The sequence below is a fragment of the Bombyx mandarina genome, chromosome 09 (genome assembly GCF_030267445.1).
Source record: "Bombyx mandarina strain Sakado chromosome 09, ASM3026744v2".
Taxonomy (NCBI): domain Eukaryota; kingdom Metazoa; phylum Arthropoda; class Insecta; order Lepidoptera; family Bombycidae; genus Bombyx; species Bombyx mandarina.
In genome coordinates, this window is record NC_143216.1 from 15,020,655 (window position 1) to 15,039,161 (window position 18,507).

General features: G+C 40.4%; 1 protein-coding gene across 3 annotated transcripts in view; it reads left to right on the forward strand.

Annotated features, from left to right (window-relative positions):
* NGR-A19 (neuropeptide receptor A19) overlaps positions 1-12,509 on the forward strand; it is a 77,110-nt gene extending 64,601 nt beyond the window's left edge. For all 3 annotated transcript variants that reach the window (XM_089730087.1, XM_028170092.2, XM_028170093.2), the window contains 2 exons: positions 4,178-4,265; positions 11,846-12,509. In XM_089730087.1, coding sequence (XP_089586213.1) covers positions 4,178-4,265; positions 11,846-12,021 — 264 coding nt within the window. In that variant the 3' untranslated portion in view covers positions 12,022-12,509. The remainder of the gene's footprint in view (positions 1-4,177; positions 4,266-11,845) is intronic.
* Positions 12,510-18,507: the final 5,998 nt, after the last annotated feature.

An 18,507-nucleotide genomic window follows, 5' to 3' on the forward strand; every position in this document is an offset into this window, starting at 1 on the left:
CTGTGAGAGGTCGTGGGGAGGAGCGGGTTCCCTCGACTCGATATCGAAAAGAGCGGTTCGACAAGAAGTCCCGTATGATGAGCACGAGGCTATCCGGCACGCCCATGTTGAATAGTTTGAAAATCAAACCATTGTGCCAGACTTTGTCGAACGCTTTTGCGACGTCGAAGAAGAGAGCTCCCGTGTATAACGGTTTTGGTCGATTAAGCCCCACAAGAATGTGCTCCGTGAGGCGGTGCACCTGTTGAACGCATGAGTGATTTGTACGGAATCCGAATTGTTCATCGATGGGAATGCCCTTGGATGAGACGAAATCTCTGAGGCGCTTGTAGAGCAGACGCTCATACAGCTTGCCTAGAGACATGAGGAGGCTAATCGGGCGGTAGCTCGTCGGATGATTTTTTGGTTTACCGGGTTTATGTATGCCGATAACGTCCGCTTCTTTCCACACCGCGGGAAAGATACAGTTCGCCATAGCGGCATTGAAAATAGATGCCAACATCACGATGAGTTGGACGGGTAGAAGTTTAATAACGCGGTTAGATATACCGTCGGAACCGGGAGCCTTGCGAGGACGTAGGTCTTTGATCAAGTCTTTAACTTCTATCGGGGTGACGGGTGGTAACGCATCCGATGGTGGCAAGGAGGCTCTGCGTTCTACCTCACTGTCTACTAATTCTACATGAACAGGGTCCACGGATTGAGTGCTGGGCGTGCACTGGGCTTGCAATGTATCGGCCAGCAGCTCTGCTTTTTCGTCATCATCAAACGCCGCGAGTCGGCCTGAGGGGCCTACGAGGGGAGGCATAGTTGCTACCGTATCCGATTTGAGAGTACGAGCTAAGCGGTAGTAAGACCTTTGGGAGGGCGCGAGTCCTTCTAAGAAATCAGACCATCTGGCATCTCGGACTTCGGCGATGCGAGACTTTACGTCGCGTTGTAGGGCACGCATTCGAATACGATTTTCCGCGGTAGGATACCTGTCGTAGGCGCGTATCGAGGCGTTCTTAGCTCTAAGGAGTTCCCTAATATCGTCGGACAATTTGAAGCGGTGAAGGAAGTCCTCCGCTACAACTTGTTTCGATGACCTATCTAATGTCGAGGTGATGTGTGACGTTAAGATGTCTATGGCTTCAGCGGTATCCTGAGGAGACGGGATAGAGTCCGGGTTAAACGGGAGCGATGGTGGATCAGATTCAGCCAGGCTGATGCCCAGCGTGTGCCAATCCACCACAGTCCTCGTGACGGGAACGGAATCGGGAGCGCGACCGAGCTTCATAACGACGGGATGGTGGTCTGAATCTAACTCTGAAACTACTTCGATCGAGTGTAAGCGCAGAGTTACGTTTTTTAATAACGCTATGTCGAGTATATCCGGGCGATGCGCGATATTTAGCGGGTAGTGAGTCGGGGTTAACGGAGCGACGATATCGAAGGCGAGATCATCGACTAACGCGTCAAGCCGCCTGCCATTCGGGGTTGTGGTGTGTGAGTTCCACCTGATGTGTTTACAATTTAGGTCGCCCGCCAGAATGACAGAGCTCCCCATACCGAGCAGCGCCTCAATATCACTGCTTAGAACGATCTTATCCGGTGGAAGATAAACGGACGCGATAACGATCGGCGCGTGTCCCGTCAGTGAGATTCGGCACACTGATGCTTCGATATTAGCGAGCGCGGGAGGATCGAGCGGGACGCAATGCAGGGCTCTTCTATAGTAAATGACGGTACCACCACCACGGGCAGAGAGCCTGTCGTTCCTGACCATGTTATAGTTCGCGATTTTAGGGTCACGGCGCGCGGGCTTAAGTAGGGTCTCCTGCACTAAAAAGATATCAATTTGATGGTCACGCAAAAAGTCAGAAACCTGATCACGTTGATTTGCGAGACCGTAAGCGTTAAAAAATCCTATCGTTACGGATAGGGGCTTTATTCTACTTATATACGCCATTGATTACCGGCGGAGTGAGGGGAGGACGTACGTATTTAATGACGCGTATACGTCGGCGTATTCTTGCACAACGGCGATAAAGTGTTGTGCAGTGGAGGCAGCGCGAATGGCGTCGCCCAAAGCGTTAACGCGCTCAAAGTTGATCGACTGAAAGAAGTCGATCGCTAAAGCGAGATTTTTGGACGCGGTCGGAGGGCAAGTCGCGGGAGAGGGACGAGTCGCGGGGGCGGGACGAATCGCGGAGGAGGGAGTTGTAGCCGTGTTCGTGTACGGCAGCGGTTTTGCCCAGGCCGAGACACTGGGCACCGCCGCCGGAACGAACGCTGGCTTAGCCTGCGACGCAGAGGGTGCCGAGGCTTTGATGTCTGGGCCGGAAGCTCGGAGGCGGTTTTGGCGGGCGACGCGGCGATTTATTTTAGGGGCTCGGGGGCAACCACGGTAATTCGCGGGGTGACCCTGTGTTCGACACAGGACGCAGCTAGGCGGTTCCGTCGCGGTTTTTTGGTCGCGAGCGCAGAGGGCCGTGGCGTGATCGCCCAAACACTTAACACATCGGGGGCGCGCGTGACAGTTACGGGAAGAGTGCCCGTACAATTGACAGTTATGGCACTGGCTAGGAGTGCCTTTTTTATGGGGGGCTTCGATGGCGATACCGGAGAGCCTACAGACGGTCTGTGTGTTGAAGATTTTCTTACCCTCGGGGGTAGGCTGGAGGGTGACTAGAACCATATTATATGGCTCCCTACCGCGACCGGTGTGCATACGGTGCACAGAATTCACTGGAAAGCCCTGTTCTAACAGATCGGCCTTAACGAGCTCTACATCTAACTCTTTAGGGATTCCGCGTATTACAACGCGGAGTTCGCGCTTCTCCTGGAGCGTATAAGTATGGAAACTTATACGTTCCTTACGGAGGTAAGAAGAAAGGGCCCTATGGTCGTCAGGTGTTTGAACCTTAATTTGAATGCCGTTCGCGAGGTTACGGGCATTCGTGAAATTTATATTTTTGGCCTTAAGGGCCAGGCAAACTCGATCCCAAGCTGCCTTCTCCTGAAGGATAACCGGGGGAGGGGTCTGGGTTTTATTTTGTGCCACCGGACGCGGCGACGGAGTGGCACGGGCTGGGGGCGCAACGGGAGTCTGAGGGCGGGGGCGCGACGCGTTCACGGCTTTGCTAATTTTAGCGGCCGCGGGAGCTCGAGACTCCGCGGCACGCTTCTTACCCTTCTGTACCAGGGTGAATCCATCCGTCGATGAGGCGGGGGCGAGGTCGACCTCCATGTCCGAGTCAGAGTCGGAGCACGAGGAGGCGGGTGCAGGCGACCTACGAGCAAGTGTAGGTGTTTTAGAGGGCGCGACGGAGGCCGCGGATGATCGCTCAGCTGAAACGATGGTCACGGCGGACGACGCAGCAGCTTTTCTCGCCAGTATAGGCGACACGGGAGCGGCAGGCACGACAGAGGCTGCGGTGCTCAATGCAGAAGCTCTGCACGCAGGTACAGGCGACGCAGGAGCAGCGAGCGCGGCGGAGTCCTCGAGAGGGCTCGCAGTGTGATTGGCCTTGAAGGCCAGAAACTCTGAGGCGAGCTGTGGGTGGCGAAGTCGGAGGAATTCCGCGAATACAGCGTCCATGATCGTTCATAGGTCCTATGAAGTCCTATGAAGTTGCCATTTTAAAATAGTGGCCATTTAAAAAAATTATATGGCTGGTATTTTGTTTGGATGCTAAATTGAAATGAGTTTTATTTTAAAACTATGGAATTCTATTTTCAAATTGTGTTATTCGTAGGTTATTTGTTATATGATTTGTTTTCACTACACTTGTACCTTTTTCATCAATATGGACACGATCAAAATACGAGTAATTATGGAATGTGAGTTCCGTCGCGGTAGCAATCCCGTACACACGGCTCACCACAAAATTGATGACGTATACGGAGTGAACACTACAAACGAACGCACGACTCGTTATTGGTTTGAAGTTATGGAAATTGGTATAGAATCCGATTTGGAAATTTTGATTTAAAACCTTGAAACCCATGGTCGCCCTGAAACTAAAATCAAAACGCGATACTGAAGATACTCAATCTACCGCTGGGTTAGTAGTAGCTTTCAACGTTAGCATCACAACAATATTGGTCCATTTACGTCAAAAAAAAAGATGGTTAATTCCTGTTCCGCTTTTAGGCAAAAAAATAATAATTCACAGTCTTCTTCTTTTTAAAGGCCTTAGGATGGTTCTTCCGCGTTCGGTTTGAAACAACATCTCCACGCTGTCATCATTCCAGCATCTGTGAAGGAATGCAAATGTCAGGTGAGATGTTATCTATATTATCCACAATATAATAAAAATAAGAAAACAACATCCAAGTACAATTTGTCTGTTTCTGTCGCGATGCAAGCTTAGTTTCCGGTTCCGGCGAGACAGTTGTTACACAATATAGTTGTTACTTCCACCTGAAATATCCAAGTGTCATATAATTCTAAGCACGTTTTTTTATTGATAATTTTATAATATCAATTTTACAGATAAACGATTTAAAGAAATATTTGTATTTTACAATCATCATATTGTAATCATAACAAACACGGCGAAAGGTATAAATGATTTCGAAAGAGCAGAAATTTGAATAGTCATAACAAAGTCGCGGAGATAATGAAATGAAAACGTTGCAATTTATCTCCTAATATCAATGATTGAATTTTCGCAATATAAATCTTATGCTGTTCGTGGAAGTCGAAATGAAAATACAACCAGAATCAGGCAATGTTTAACAAACTTGTACGTTTTAGCGGGGCTGCTCTGTTATGTATCGTGACGTTACAAAGTTTGTTATATTTGTCTTTATTACTTATCTTACTTACTTAATTTGTTACTCGTTTTCTACCCATTACAAAACCATTTCCAGGATTTTTCTTTTCTTTTGTCGTATACCGACACACCGAATCTCTCCGTTAGTCTCACTTTAAATTGATAATGCTTTTTTCATCATCGAATGTCTCTTGATTATTATTGTAATTTCAAGTATAAGCCACCATTTCATATTTTTCATTTTAATTCATTCGGCAATATTGTGACATCTGCTACTCCTCACGTCGTATTCCTTATTACTGAGGGTCGTAATTCCGCCGATGAGAGGTTAACATCTCTTTAATGATGATCTATGCCATATAAACCATGAAGTGGTTTAAAGTCAGTGACCGAATGATTAGTCGCATTACAATTTATTATTCATATAGTTATCCGAACGCTTTTGTTTACTTATTCACTTATTTCCTATTAGATTTTGTTCTCTGTTTTATTAGAACATTTAGAGTTGAAAACAGCAGCGCTATTTGCTTGATCACGAATTTTTTTCGAATTGTTTGGGTTTGATTCTTGGGCATTCATCCAGAAGTAGTAATTTAACGTCTTTCGCTTCTGTAAAGTCCGTAAGTAGCTTCATATGACCGTTTTCCGTTTGAGTTGTTGAGGTTAGAATATAAGGGATTAAGAGCTGAGGTTGAGGTTTTTTTGTGGCTGCGGCCCATCCAACGCTGGGGGCCGCTGACAGTCCGTGACACCCTGCTGGACCGGAGTTAGGTTGTTCGATCGAAACGCGATACACCGCCAACGGGTCGCTCTTAAACAGTTGTTGATCTACTAGTGCAATGTTCTAGAACGCAATTAGTGTGCTGCAAATCCCTCCGATCGCCATGTAATATTCACCGAGAAGAGAAGGGGCGACCTTAATCTTTTAGGAGTATTTACTTTTTTTAAGCTATTGCATAGCTTCTATTGCGGGCCTTGAGCGCGGCGACTGAATCAAGAAATTCCGTAACGAAAATAACCTGACACCCCCATTACATTACACTATGTAGCTCGCGTTCAACACATTCAGACGTTGCGCTGGTATAGTGTTTGTGAATAAGCGCGCGGCGTGACGTCGCATTGCATGAGCATCATGAGAAGTCTGCCCATCTCTCTCTCACGCGGTCTAGCTTATGATGGTGAAGGGGACAGTTAATGTTTTGCTTTTGTTAATGTTTATAAATATAGCGTGGTTTTATTTTTATTATTGTTTTAATATTAAAATATTATTGTCTAATTTTAATTGCATAAGTTGGTAAAAAATGCTTTGCAATAGCTTTACCGCGGCAGTCCCCGAGGGCCGCACGTCTTTTTTTTTGACTCGTACAATTGGGTACACAGATGTCACTCGGGACAACCTTAATCAAAAATTTGAGAGTCAGGAAAAAAGCCGATTTTAAATTAATTCCATCATTAACACATTGAGGACGTACTGATATTAATCTCGTAATTTGGAAAACCAATTACAAGTTGATTATAGAAATTCATTCTGTTTATAAATCACAACATATTATTAAGACGAAAGAAAACCAGATCCGGAGAGCTGACGGAATCACCATGAAACGGTTTAACGAAATAGGAAATTGGCTAGTTGTAAAGGCTATATGATTTGACTATATGGAAACTACGATCACAAAATTATTAAGAATGTGTACCTATATATTATAATCTATATTAAATAAATAATTTTAGAACAAATGGCTTTCAAAGAAAAAAATAATAATTTACGTATTTTATCAATATCAAGAATACTCCTTTAATATCAAATTTATATTATAATTTAATTTTTCTTTAATACTTATTTTCATTCTTGACAAAGAGCACTGCTACGACACAAATGTATTAATTCACCAAATCCTAGAATTTATACACACTCTAGTATATGTAACAACCGTCATCCGTGAGAATTAGGTTTTCCTTACGTCTCATGCCTTTATATTTCAAGGCTGATGACGGAATTTACGTTTGGACATCCATTGGCATCGATAAACATAGAATGCCATGTAGAACATGACTTGAACATGATCACCACCATACATATTCTGGATTCAAGAACTTATTCAACCGTCTTTGTTATATAGAAATAAATTGTTGGAGCTACGTAATTTTCCACTATTATCACCTTTACGAATTGCTCACGGATTACTTGTTTGATACCAGTTACTATTACGGTTGAATTGCTTGAAGGTCTAGATCCAATTAAGAACTTTGTAGATATATTCTAATCCTCGAAAACAATCGAACCAACTGAATCTCTGATTTCAATGAATTCGATGTTGGCTAGAGGCCAAATAATTACTGATCGTCTATTCAAATTCCACAACTATTCCGTACAATAAGTTCTTAATTTAAATACGATTTATTTTCTAATAGTAAATTGTCACTAAATACTGTATACTAGAGGTCCCGCAGTAGTCGAAATTCGCCTATAATTAATTGGAATTGTAAGTTTGTACACTATTATGATTGTATTTTATAGTTGTATAATCACAAATTTCGCCAAGGCTACTCTATAAAAAATATTAATAAAGACAAACAATATTTAATCTATTTTCAATTTGATCACAGACGTCAAGAACAAAAGTTTGACAATAAATAGTATGCATGCGTGTGTGCGTCAGAAACATGGTATGTAGTGTGTGTAATGTTTTCTTTATTGATTTAATGTATTTTTTATGCATTATTTAAAAAAAAATTGCATTGCATTGTGCATTCTTCTCTATATTCTCTATAAGTGTGGAAAATTTCATACTTCTCCGTAAAATTCATTTTCGTAAAAAGGGATACAAAGTTTTTGCATCACGTATTAATATATAGATACCTGTTATTTATGTACGAACGATGTTACTGAATTATGGGCATAACAGAGTAGAGCACAATATACAAAAATCAAAGTGTGAAGATTTAAGAATGTTGACAGTAATATGGAAAGGTCGTTATTATTAATACGTAAAAGTCTAAAATACAAACAATATTCGTATCGATAAAAAATCACAATAAAGTGTGAAACGACTCCTAAGACTCGGGCGCACAGCTATTTACACATAAAAGCTAAAAAGGCTATTCTGAAATCATGAATAAACAATGAATTTTCTATTCAAGCCTTAAAAGCAAACTAAGCGTTCGATCTCTTAGGAGATTGGTAATATTCTACATTATTTTATATGCTAATAACCCGAGTGTCTGATCTATTGTAAAAATAAACTGTTACTTATATTTATTATAAATATTGTATTGTATCCATGTATCGTGAGCCTGTATAGGTTGCTAGCACTTCTTTGTCGCTTCTGCCGTAAAGACAAACAACTGCTTTATAATTAAACTAGCGACCCGCCCTCGCTTCGCTTCGGAAATATTAAAACACACATGAAACCAAAAAAATAAAATAAAATAAAATTTAAAAAAGTAGCCTATGTTCATCAGGAACAATGTCGGCTTCTAATGGAAAAAGAATTTTTCAAATCGGTCCAGTAATTTCGGAGCCTATTCGAAACAAACAAACAAACAAATCTTTCCTCTTTATAATATTAGTATAGATTCGACATTTTGTTACAAGGCGGGTAGTGGCGTTAACGGTGTGATGTGTATGGGCTCCAGAAACCAATTAACATCAGTATGTTAAGTGGTTTCTGAAATTGGATCTGAAACCAATTAACATCAGTATGTTAAGTGGTTTCTGGAGTAAGCCTACTGGGGCTCTACCACGCTAGACCGATGCCACACAGCCAAACCATTTTCTTGATTATCGAAATCGACCTTATTTCTTTAGTTGTGTTTGTTATGAAGGAACTCTTTGCCGTATTCAAACGAGTACGTTTATGAGTCCCTAAGCCTGCTCGTAGTGTTAGAACCACGGAATAGATAAATAAGTCTATTCCGTGGTTAGAACCGAAGGCATCTAATGCAAGTTATCCGATCTGATGGATCCGTATGGACTTAATTTCTTGAGAAAGTTTGTACTTATCTATGGGAGACCCAAGATATTCGCTTCGTTTCGTGCTAGTACATCGGTCGTTTTTGCTAGTACTATTACTAAGCTATTGCATAGATTTTATCGCGGGCCTTGAGCGCGGCTTGAGAGCAGAATCGTGAAATTCGTAACAAAAAAAACCTTCCATTCCTCACTCAACACATTCACACGTTGCGCTTGTGTAGTGTTTAAAGTAAGAAGTCTAAACACCGGTTTATGTACTATCAAAATATGTGATATATTTTCGTGGGTAACAACGACAGCGCGATTCAGCGTTTGCGTCAAGCGCCACCTATCGGCGACAAACGGAATTGTAAAATAGAAAATTATATCACATTACAATGCGTTGGGTGTGCCATTTTCTATCGCTTAGTCGAAGAATTTTATTACTACTCCTACTACTCATTCAGTGATTGGAGTGGCATTAAAAATAAACTAGGTAAACCGAATGATAGTTACAACTAGCATCCAAAGGCGTGTCTCTATCCCATGTAGCACCCTCTAGTGAGTGCGCAATCAAAATGGAATACTCAAATGTAGCAGATTCATTGAAAGTTAGCCCACTGAGTTTCTCGCCGCACCTTATTTTATTGTTGTTTTAATATTAAATTATTATTGTTGATTTATAATTGCATAAGTTGATAAAAAATGCTATGCAATAGCTTAATCGCGGCAGTCTCCGAGTGCCACACGTCTTTTTTTTTCTTTTATTTAACCGACGATAACTTGAAAAGGGTATTTAAAGAGTATTTTGTTTCTCTAAAATAAAACATCAATCAAATGTGATTTAAGTGGCGTTGAAAATAAATTTTTAAGATATATCTCAGCCCTACGTACATCATGATCTTGTTAAAATAATGGATGAACGATTTCCTTTGAAGTTTAATCGAGGTTGGTATGTATCAATATTTCTTCAAATTTCGTTACAAACGTACAATGAAATGTGTGAAACGAACGTAAGGACGCCTTCAATCAATCAACGGCTCGTGAATTGTTCAGCTAGACTGTTCAGTGTTAGTTTGATCAATGGCTTTTTTACTTAGTAGTAATAGAATGAATATATTTTTGGTTTTCACGGCTAATAGGCATTGTTGAAAGTACTTGTCCGATTTAATAGCGTATTTCTTATTGGAATATGTTTGATGCTTTTTTTTTCGTATCTACCTCGAGTAACCTCGAGGGGTTATTCTAGATTCACCGAATTAGTAGGTGAGCTCACGAGGCTCAAACCTGATGACGTTGCTAACACTAATCCTAGCAAGAGCAGTGTTGCCCACTGAGTTTCTCGCCGGATCTTCTCAGTGGGTCGCGTTTCCGGTCCGGTGGGATGGTTTGAAGGGGTTTCAAGTTAGCGCGGGCCGCGTGAGCGAATGCTACATTTGCATAGGTCATGACCGAACGTATGCAAGTTTTTTAGAGTGTCACCTTATTACGAAGGGACAATTTACTTCGCTTGCAAATCATCAGATAGAATGATGGTTAAGAATTTCTCTCGTTTAAAGGAAGATATAATTATCATATCGAGGGGTGAAAGGCTATATGGCTTAAGCGACATTTCGCTTAATACGCGACATTTATCTTAGGAAATAAAGGTACGTTTTGTGTGATTGTTTTTGATGAAAATGATGAATGATTGTTTTCAATTTGAAACTGGAATTTTGGTTTTTCACAGTTACTAAGAGATCTTATATGTTTCGAATAATTCCACAATTAATGCGCAGTTACAAAAATTAGACTCAACTATCTATTATATTATAACGGAATAATTCAACGTGAATTTTACCAATTACAAGATGATTGAAAATTTCACACGTTTCAAAGGTCGATAACAGTACAATTATTTTATTACTTCAGCGTAATCTTCAGGATAAAAAATGATTATTATTAGTTGGGCTTGCCATCAAAGAATCGATTTTTTAGTTTCTCGTACATATTGTAGCAGACTCGCAAATCGCAGGCAACATGCCGGATTGCCCATTTCAATCAATTGCGCTAGTACGAAATTCCGATTTCTTAATAGAAATAGGCATCTCGGAGATAATAATATGCGCCTAGACTTATTAATGTATCGTTTTTTCTTATGTAATTTCCAAAATTTGCTCATGTGTTGTACCTACGCTTAACACATTATAAGGAGGTTTTCTTGTTTGTTTCACAAATAAATAAAATCGATTTTAATTAAAACCCACCAATCAAGTAATCCGTAATCTGATTCTCTTAAAAATTTGCTTTAGCTCATAAAAAAAATTAAAAAGATTATATATTTATGTGATATTAAGTACAAAAACATACTACAATAATATGACGATCATAAAAATTTAAATTCATTAAGCCAACCGTTCCAAATAATCTAACCATTCTATAGAATACGATTCAGACATCCACTTAATATGGTTAGGTGGGTCTATAAGTACAAAATTAGTACAAGTTGTGTGAGTACAAATGAGTACAATCGTCTACACAATACGATTTATCCAAGATCGACCGAAGTAATTCGTCTTATTTTTTTTATTGCTTAGATGGGTGGACGAGCTCACAGCCCACCTGGTGTTAAGTGGTTATTGGAGCTCATAGACATTTACAACGTAAATGCGACACCCACCTTGAGATATGAGTTCTAAGGTCTCAGTATAGTTACAACGGCTGCCCCACCCTTCAAGCCGAAACGCATTACTGCTTCACGGCAGAAATAATCGGTGCGATGGTACCTACCCGTGCGGACTCACAAGGGGTCCTACCACATCGCAATCTGATAGTAGTTACCCACTTTGAGACAAGGAGTTACAGTCTTATTTGTATTGAATAAAAATCGACGTGCTTTCTAAACTGGAGCGCATGACTGCTTTCCGCTAGAAACAGAAAGAATGTAGAATTGTGAAGATGGAAGTAGCGCGGGCTTATCAATCTCTTCAATCTCTGTCAATAATCGCAGTACACTGATATAATGCTCAAAGAACATTGCTTCCCATTCTCCTATAAATTCCTTAGTTACACATACTCACTAGTTATGTCTACCGTTACTTATAATATGTAGTTATAAATGTTTTTAATATGTAATCTAAATGATATACAGAGATGGTGGGTGTGAACGGCATTGTGAGACGCGGCACGTCAAGCAGCTGTGTGAGTCGTCTGCAGCGGGCTCCGACGTGTTCCTCCTGTGCATCTGTTAGACGTGGCGTCGCCGGCGGCTTCACGACTCCCGTGCCGCCAATACGGGCCCTCTCCGTGCGCACACACTTCAACTGAATCCTCTTTGTTTCATCCTACCTATGCTGATAGCCTCGAGACGCTATTTCAGCTTCTTCTTGACGTGTAGCTCACGGGGCTCAAGCCGGGAGTGTTGCCAACACTGGCCCTAGCAAGAGCAATGCCTCGCAGAATCTACCTCCGGATCGGTGAAACGCTACCCACTGAGAAGATCCGGCGCGAAACTCAGTGAACTGTGTTTATAGGTTAATTTACTCGTCGAGCACTTCGTCGCGAGCGACAGTTTCGGCGAGGACGGTGACCAGTGCTTGAGGTCTGAATTCTCACGCAATAATCAAACGAACAATCTCTCAAATTATGTGATATATCTATATTTTTTTTGTGTAGCTGTTTCATAAATGTTGATATTAAGACCAGAAATTTTGAATGTACTGTAAGAACGTTGTAACGGTTTTAGTGCTGTTATTTTGTGTCGTAAGCAAATCGAAAATAAATGTACTTGTAATATAATAAATAGTTTTAAAATTTCACCTTCTTTTTTTTCTCATAAATTTGATTATTGCCCTATAAAAGGAACACATAAAATAAAATTTGTCTCGGTTCTACCGAACTGAGCTGACTTAAGCTCCTGTAGGCCACTAACCTGAGTCCGAACCTCAGGTGACATCGAACTTAACCAAGGTAGACGAGGAGCAATGTGATCCACTAAGCTGGCAGCACATGTTCTTCCCCAACTGTATATATACCCAGAACCATACTGAGCCATAAGTATACTGAACAAGGGGTCATGAGCGTCATGACCTTTAGCCCTCATTCGCACGGGCGTTTTAAAATCGTTGCGTTAAAACTCGGCCTTGGCGCTTTTATAACCTTCTCGATGTGACGTAATCTGTGACGCCCAATGCTTAGCGCTCAAAATGCAACACTGCGCAATAAAATAGCGTCGCTTTTTAAAAGCGCTAACGTATGAACATATACTAGGAAATGCATCTGTTCTATTTGAACGCTTTTTTAACGCGCGTTAAAAAAAAACTCCCGTGCGAATGAGGCCTTAGTGCCACGATCCTCGGGCCTCATGGTCGACGGATTCCCTGACGCCCGCCGTTTAAACGCCACCACCAGATGCGTCTAGAGCAGTTTACACACCGTCTTCTATAGTTTCCCTTATCGGTCCTCAAATTGGCAACAGAGGGGGACTTGAAACTTTTAGGTATACGAACGAGACCTTTATTGCGGCCCTGGGCTCGATGCGCGATGCAGTGACATGGAGAGACAAAAAAACTACATATTCAGACATATATTCTTACGACAAAGATCTTTTCTTTGCTTTGATAGGTGAATGAGCTCACATACCATCTGGTGGTAAATGGTTACAGGAGCCTATAGATATCAACAACGTAAATGCCACCACCCACCTTGAGACATGAGTAGATAAGGCAGATAAGATTCAGTTTTATATAAAACGGCTGTTCTACCCATCAAACCGAAACGCATTACTGCTTCACGGCAGAAATGGGCAGGGTGGTGGTACCCACCCGTGCGGACTCACAAGACGTCCTACCAGTAGAATTTTGTCGAATATGTTTTAGCTTCTTCTACCTCTTCATCCCATTCTCAGGAACGTCAGTGAGGTTAACAAAATCTAGTACAATCAACGGTCGATAATTGCAAGATCGCATTGACATCAACCCCACATTGACATCAAAAGGGGTCACCTTCCGAATACCACTTCGAGCATACCACTCCCTAATAGGCGCGTTAACACCTCTGCCGTTAGCCCCATCACTCTCTTTGGCCAGCCCATACCGTGGGCCTCGAAGGTCAAATACCTAGGCGTCTCCCTCGACAGAGGGATGAAATTCCGTCTCCATATTAAAACGGCACGCGATCGTGCCGCCTTCATATTAGGACGTCTTTACCCTATGCTTTGCAAGCGACGCAAACTGTCCCTCCGTAATAAGGTAGCTCTCTCTCGCTCACGCGGCCCGCACTAACTTGAAACCCCTTCAGGTTATTCAATCCCGATTTTACAGGATAGCCGTCGGAGCACGTGGAACCTGGATCTCCATGATGACCTGGAATTTGACTCGGTCAGTAAGTATCTACAGTTGGCACCATTGCGCTACTTTGAAAAGGCGGCACGACATGAGAACACTCTTGTCGTGGCCGCTGGAAACTACATACCCGATCCTGTAGACCGAATGGTAAACAGTCGACGAGGCCCAAAACACGTCATTACCGATCCTCCTGATCCATTAACGGTACTTTTAGGCACCACAAGCACCGGTCACCGTTCTCGTCGAACCCGTCGCTTGCGACGAAGGGCTCTACGAGTGAATTAACCCATAGACACAGCCCCCTGAGTTCCTCGCCAGATCTTCTCAATGGGTCGCGTTTCTGATCCGGTGGTAGATTCTGCGAAGCACTGCTCTTACTAGGGTCAGTTTTAGCATCACTCCGGTTTGAGCCCCGTAAGCTCACCTACTAGTAAAGTTACGCTGAAATAGCCTCTCAAGGTTATCAGCTTAGGTAGGAAAAAAAATTGCAAGATAGTGAAGTTAAATATACTGGAACAACGAGATACGGGTGAGTTAAGCACCCATAAACTAAGGTGGATTCAATGATTTATTCCTTAAATAATTTAGTTGCCAAAATAACAATGTTTTTCACAATGTTAACAATGTAGATTTTCGTCATATCCGTTCTGCTATTGTTATTAAAATTTGATGAAAGTAATTTAGTTTACGTTTATCTTGAGATATTTATGGATGAGAATTGAAAGATCAAAGGAATGTTGTGGTATCGAATTCATATTGACTTGTAATCATTAACTAACTACAAGAAAATTGATTGACGGTATATTAAAATTACCAATAATCCTTCAAAAGATATAGTTTCTAAGATATAAAGCGATATTAGTTTAGACTTTGTTTAATCATTCAAAATGTCTAAGACCTCTATAGTTAAAATGCTGCTATAGTACGCGGTGTTGCCATTTTTTGGAAAAAAAAAAAATTTGATTCGGTTACTAAAATCGGGACTGACAGAATTTTATATTGACCCATGTGCTGAAGTCTTGCCAATTTCTTATCACAACAAAATCGAGTGAGTCGTTCAAGCTGGTGGTAGGGCCTCTTGTGAATCCGCACGGGTAGGTACTACCACTCTGCCTATTTCTACCGAGAAGCCGTAATGCGTTTCTGTTTGAAGGGAGGGGTAGCCGTTGTAATATACTGAGAACTTAGCACTTATATCTCAAGGTGGGTGGCGCATTTACGTAGTAGATGTCTATGGGCTCCAGTAACCACTTAACACCAGGTGAGCTGTGAGCTCGTCCACCCATCTAAGCAATAAAAAAAAACATTTTAGTTGAAATGTTGTAAATTTCTACTCAAGAACAACGATTTTCTTATACTATTTTTAGCATTACATTTTACAGATAAGTACCCTAAAAGTCGGTCCCTTAACAGATTACATTTAATTATTTTGACTTAGGTTTTATTGGGTCGTTCGAAGGCGTACAAAGAACTTTTATAGGACAATAAAATAGCCAGTATCTTCCGAACAGAATTAATATTTACGGCTTCGTTGACGTGTCCTCCTCTTAAACATCGGTATTTTCCCCGATAATGCTTCATTAATAATTCTTTGATAATCGAGAACAATTTACATAAAAGCTATATTAAATAAGCTATAATAAAAATTATTATTTTCATTAGTTATTAAAGACAGTTACGAACTCTATGAGATTTGTAAAATTGACCTTTAAGATCTATTTTAACAAACCGTATTTTTGGAGTGTATGGATGCATGTAATTAGGAATTTACTGTGGTTTGGATTATGGGGTAGGTCTTATTAATTCTAATAGGAAATCGTGTCCACAATCGAATTTCATGATAAAGGAACAAAAAAGTGTAATTTCGTCACTGGAAATAACTTCTTAAATCCCTGCACGGTTATGTATGGCAGTCGACAACCCTACAAATTCTTACCACAAAAAAATATGGTCAATAAAACGATTGAGATGTTATAGAATCTAAAGACTCCATAGTTTTTATTGTCGATAAGAGATCCCGCGCACTTATAGATCACAAGAGACTCCTATGCAACAGCCAAGCAGTCTTCAGTAGTAATCTACTTAGTCTTGCCATAAATACTGAGACAAAGGAAAAAAAAATTCTATTGCAAATAACATTTATTACTTTTACAGTGTGTTAGCTTAATATACCAATATAAAAAAATTTAAAGTATAGCTATATATAATATTATTATATAAGTATAGCTTATTCGAAGTGGTCTCCATTGGCTACAATACAGTCCTTTAAACGTTGAGGCCAGTTATCAATAGAAGCACGCACTCTTTCCATGGGAAAAATTTTCACTGCCAATCGTACGGATTGTTTTAGGGACTCCAAATTATCATGGCGTTTAGAGCAAGCCGTACTCTCTAAAACTGACCATAAATCATAATCCAGCGGATTAAGATCGGGACTAGACGACGGCCAGTCTTCAGCTCTGATGAAGTCCGAAACGTTTGTTTCCAACCAAGACTGCGTAGACCGAGCTTTATGACCTGGCGCCGAGTTTTGCTGGAAGGACCATTCTTGATTATTGAACATGGTGTTGTTAAGGGGCTTCACTACCTTCTCAAGAATGGTATCTTGATACACTTGTGCCGATGTTTTGATATCTTTTTCACATAAAGTATGGCTCAGTCACTCCTTCATAGCTAATACCTCACCAAACCATCACTGAAGTCGGATAGTGCCCACGTTGCACTCTGACGACTAATTGGGAAGCTTCCTTAGAGCTTTGAGCATAAATATGATCATTTCGTTTGTTAAAATGTTGCTCAATTGTAAAAAAAAACTCATCCGTAAACAATTTTTTTCTATTACCTCCCATTGCGTACCGCCCTATTCTCTTTTAAATTATCAGTTAAGAAATGACCAGTACGTCTCTTATAGGCTGCAAGTCCTGAATCATCTTTTAAAATACGCGACATGGTTCTAGGTGCTATCTTCATCCCCCGAGATAAAATCTTTTACTTTCCGACAGGATTTCTTCGAATTCTTTCCCTTACTGCTTTGACCACCTTTTTCGTACGAACACTACGTGAACAGCCAGATCTTTTTCTGTCACAAACAGAGGAGGTCTCATTGCACCTATTAATAGCCCGGTACACAAACATTTTACTAATACCAAGCGTATGGAGAGTTTTAAAAATTGCATTTGGCTCCATACCTACTTTGTGTAATGCAATCACAGCGATTCGGTTCTCTTTATCACCCCACTCCATTTTAATATCGCAAAATATTGTATAATGTATTGGCGCCAAAATGAGAAAACTCAATGAGCAACCATATAAAAATGAGAGATTCCAAATTCAAATGTAATATTTTGTTTATTTTTAATTGTAACAGTATTTATGGCCAGACTAAGTATACTACTATATCTATCGTAATCTGTTCACGAGTAAAGCACACCTGCTTAATAATTTAACTATCATGAAGAATAAATTAATTAGAAATACTTTAACTATATTGTGTTTAATTTTATAATATACTGTTTTAGTTTATTATTAATTATAATTATGTTTTTATTCATAACATCTAAATTACGAAAACGATTTACGGTATCTTGTGTCTTCAATTCCTTTTATTTAACAGCACTTGCTCATTGAACGGCTGTTCAATACCGTAAACAGATCAATAAAACTATTTTTGATTAGTATAAGGTGCTTCCTGTCTTTAGTTTTTACGACGATGTTTTATGAGTTTTAAAATAAAAATTTCATGTTCCACAGTCATCCCACAAGACCGTAACATTGTTACGGACTTACGAGCTTGTGTGACGACTGGTATTGAAATTCATAGATCGGTAATTACACAACCAGATAAGAGCTCAGTGGTATTATAGGTCTCTCTATTTCCTTTTTTTTATGCACAAAATTGGTTCATCCGTTCAAAATCGGTTTCATTCCAGTAGTTTTGTCTCAAAAATGAAACTCGCTCCGCTCAACCATGTAAGGATAAATTTCATGCTTCTTTTTTTAAGTAGAGCAGGCTCTGCATTTAATTAGTTATAATGTAGCTTGAATATCTAGAAAATAGCCACAAAACGGTTAATGTATCGAATGGTTAATGTTTTCACCTATAATTCATACATATCATTCACCTTACCTTGTACCGTTAAATCTTTACCTACATATGTAAGAGAGAGTAGTCCTACCTAAAGTGGTACGACTACCTAAGACTGAAAAGAGAAATATCAAAACAGAACTGTCAAACCTACTCTATTTTATCTTTACCTATCTTTTGATTATTCCGAAAACTGCTAAAATTACTATAGAAATGGGATTATGTCGCTACCAATAAAATGGCAACAACTTTTCGGACAAAACTATTCATAAATATTCCAATCAAATAGACTATTTTTTTATATTTTTTATTGCTTAGATGGGTGGACGAGCTCACAGATCACCTGGTGTTAAGTGGTTACTGGAGCCCATAGACATCTACGAC